Here is a 4,064-nt window from a genome sequence, read left to right on the forward strand (position 1 = left end):
AGGCGGACCTCAGACCGCCTTGATTTGCAGCGTTGTGGTCCACAATGTGGACGACCCAGGTCTGAGTGCAGAGGCCCAACATGAGCCTGTGTACAGTACAGACCTCACCCTCGCATTGCTCCGACTACGGTTCAAAGGTGTGCGCTGCGTCCAATCGACCGACCCAACTGGTGCGCTGCTGACAGAGGGTGCTCCTGATACTCAGTTTAACCTCGATTGCATGTAAACTTGATGCGGCAAATCTATGCGTACGAACACCGACACAAAGCGATGCTTTCACAAGCGTATTGCTCCAGGTCGTTGACCAGTGGACTCAGTTTCCAATTTGCACTGGGCGAAGCAAGCTTCTGCAAACAAGTCTCCCCACCTCACCGCCAAGGCACCACCCGCGCACCCACCGAAAGCAGCATGAAGTTCTTCACCACTGCGCTCGCCGTGTTCGCGCTGATCGCGACGACCGCCAACGGCTCGCCCATGCTGCGCATGGAGGCCGAGGGCACGAAGGGCAAGTCTAAGACGAAGGCGCCGGTCGTTGAGGCCGATGACGACTACACCCAGCAGCAAGACCCGACCCAGCAGCAAGACCCGACCCAGCAGCAGGACCAGAGCCAACAACAGGACCCGACCCAGCAGCAGTCGCCCACGACCAAGGCGAGCAGCGGCTGCCACCTCACGGGCACCTACAAGAAGGGCACGTCCATCGCGTCCTGCAGCTCGATCGTCATCGACTCGCTGACGGTTCCCGCCGGCGTCACGCTGGACCTGAGCCTGGCCAAGACCGGCGCCACCATCGAGTTCGTGGGCACCACGACGTTCGGCACGCAGAAGTGGGAGGGCCCGCTGGTGCAGGTGAGCGGCACGGACCTGACGGTCAAGGGCTCCGGCGTCCTGGACGGCCAGGGCATGTGGTACTGGAAGCAGGGCCAGTCGATCACGCGCCCCGTGTTCTTCAAGCTGCAGAACGTCATCAGCTCGACGGTGTCGGGCTTCACCATCAAGAACATGCCGTTCCGCACCTTCAGCATCGTGACGTCCAAGGACACGACGCTGAGCGGCCTGACCATCGACAGCCGCGCTGGCAATGGCATCGCCAAGAACACGGACGGCTTCGACCTGACAAAGAACGACCACATCACCATCACGGGCAACAAGATCTACAACCAGGACGACTGCCTGGCCATGCAGTCGAGCACCAACACGGTCTTCAGCAACAACTACTGCTGCGGCGGTCACGGCATCGCCATCGGCTCGCTGGGCGGCAACGCCGTGGACCAGTCCACGACCGTGCAGGGCCTTACTGTCGAGGGCAACACCATTGTTGACAGCGACAACGGCATCCGCATCAAGACCATCATCGGCCTGAAGGGCCTGGTGTCGGACGTCAAGTACGTGCAGAACACGCTGTCGAACGTGAAGAACGCCATCGTGATGCGGTCAGACTACAGCAAGGCCAAGGGCGCCTACACGGGCTCCCCCACGAGCCAGGTGACGATCAAGGACGTGACTGTGAACGGCCTCAAGGGCACGGCCACGAACCTGTACGACATCGTGGCGAACCCGAAGGTGGTGTCTGGCTGGGACTTCTCGGGCGTGACGGTGAGCGCGTCGGTCAAGGGCAAGCTGGCTGGTGCGCCCAACAGCGTGAGCGTGTAGAGAGACTTACGGTTGACTTTGCAGGTCCAGTGTATGCATTAGATGTGTTTGAGGCCAAACGAAGGCCTACTCAGTTAATTGAATGGAAATACTTTGCGATTACGTCTCGCACACTTAATTAAGAACGGACACTTCACTGTAGTCATGCTGCAATAGTCCATCGGTACCTTAAAATAAAGCTCCGGTTGCTGTCTATCTCGACGTACTGCCCAGTCGGATTACTGGAAATCCCCGGCTACAATACCGCATCGCCCCTGTCCTAAGCGAACTGCAATGTATGCAGTTTAAGGTACATCTGTTGCCAAGTCTCAGAATTAAATGGTAAAAAGTAAAAGTTATAATAATTCTTGGTATTTTGGACCAATCAAAAAGTATGGACACGGCGGGAATTGAACCCGCATAAAATTGCGGTGCACTTTCCCAATTGAGCTACGTGTCCAAGCTCGCTTGGTTACCTTCGCAATTAAGTCTCATCAAAGTAATGTGTTGTATTGTGCATCTAGAAAAACTCATCGTCGGAGCTGCTGGAATAATCATCATCACTACAAACCTGTTTGCCTGCTGCAATTTGGGTAGACGTGTGCAATAGCTTCGTTTACAGAATAGCCAGCAGCCAGGAATTCGAGAAGGCGGCGCTTGTGCGTATAGTCGACTGCAATGCGGGTGTAGCGCTTTGGCTTTTTGCCGGTTCCTGTGGTGCGTGGTCTACCCATAGCACTTTGAACACTGAGACCGAATGGCTGGTGGAAGCCTGTAATTAGCTGGTCAACATGGAATTTTAACTACAGACATGAGGTGTCAATGCATTGTTTTCATTGGCTAAAATAAAAATTCGCTTAGGACAAAACTTCGCTTAGGACAGGGGCGATGCGGTACTCCAAATATCGTGAATATTATCTCGTCGAGCACAGTGTTTAACGAGCTCCAGACATGATTATCTCACGCTGCCTTCACCATTGTCGAACAGTGTCCGGGTAGATTTTTCAGCAGATCGGTTGCCGATTTGAACTGGGTCAGGGATCAGATTATATTCGGTTGTATAACCGATATAATCTGATCAAATGAACAGATCAAGAAAATACATCATAATTACTCCTGAAATATACACACTCAAAAGGAATTTAGGTCAACTAAATTTTGCTTATAGCAGGACTATTTCGTAGTTTGTAACAACTAAAACTGGTAACCTTTTATTTTGTTCAGAATTATTGTTTGAGATTATAATTTAAAGAGGAAATGTTGCGGGATTGCATCGACCTTATACCTGGCTTATGCTTTCGTAGCCCGGGGCGACCGAATCGTACCCATACAGTCAGTTGCGGACAAAAATTTCGGCGTCATATAGAGACAAAGAAAGACAGGATGAGCGACATCTGTGCGAAGAGGGCTCAGAGAGACCGTTTGCAACCGGAGCGAGGCGGAGGTCTGCAATGGTCGGCGCGTGGGCCGGAGTAGTTGCACTGCGAAGTAGTTATTATCTATTTACCGACGCCTTGCCCGCCATGAGAGAAGCGAAATTGGCGGTGCAAACGAGGAGCTCACTTGTCGAGGGTCCCATTGTTCGTCCATCCTCCCGAAAAGCCTGAAGTAAAGTCCGATCCGTATGCGAAAATAGGTAACCGTGAAGACAGTGTGCTGCGGAAACATGCAGCCCTAAAAGAATTTGGCAAAGTAATTATAGTCCCATCAAATCTGGTCTTTGTGTTGCCTAGAAGTAGTTTCTATGTAGGCTGGTAGTAACTTTTTCTCGGATCTGGGATCTAGACCATGATCAGATTCTATCGATTAGAGTACACACAAATCACAAATGGGATCAAATATAATTTGATCCAGACCCAGTTCAAATCGGCAACCAATCAGCTGAAAAGGTAACCAGTGCCCGGATGGAGGGAAGGACCAGCCCAGATAGCCGAAGTGACGGACTGCTCTCGTTGGGACGCCCTCGTCTTCGCATTCGGTCCACTTGATAACCTCTTGTTTCTTGGCGAGTGGGATCGCCGACCGCTTGCTTGACTTCTGTAAAAGCCGTTGTGATAGGAATACCTAGCAGCAGCGACGCGGGTGCCACTGGTCCGGTGCATTGGTGGCTGAAAGAAAAAACTCACCTCTGCCATTCGTTCGATACCAACAAGACAGCTGAAACCCATGAGTAGGGAATCTGCAGAACGCTTTCCAGCATTTGAAATTTTCCAGTTAAATCATAACACGAAGAAAGCATATTTGCCTTTTCAACTAATTGTAACAAGAGCGCCAAACAAGCCGCACCCAAAGCATTCTTTCTGTGAGGTACGATAGTCCTCTCGGGACATATATAATCATTTCCATTCCATTTACGTACTGAATAGGTCTTCTTTTGACCACGAACACTTCTACTGCATACACTAGACTTGAAAACTCGACCGTAAGTCTCT

At 51.6% G+C, this 4,064-nt stretch overlaps 1 protein-coding gene across 1 annotated transcript; it reads left to right on the top strand.

The window, feature by feature from the left end:
- Positions 1-1,179: 1,179 nt before the first annotated feature.
- Positions 1,180-1,653, top strand: IUM83_03852 (putative polygalacturonase; the record flags this gene model as incomplete). Its single annotated transcript, XM_067927884.1, has 1 exon — positions 1,180-1,653. One exon carries the CDS (start codon positions 1,180-1,182, stop codon positions 1,651-1,653), a length of 474 nt encoding a protein of 157 aa, XP_067795179.1.
- Positions 1,654-4,064: the final 2,411 nt, after the last annotated feature.

The sequence above is a fragment of the Phytophthora cinnamomi genome (genome assembly GCF_018691715.1).
Source record: "Phytophthora cinnamomi strain GKB4 chromosome Unknown Contig21, whole genome shotgun sequence".
Classification (NCBI taxonomy): Eukaryota; Oomycota; class Peronosporomycetes; order Peronosporales; family Peronosporaceae; genus Phytophthora; species Phytophthora cinnamomi.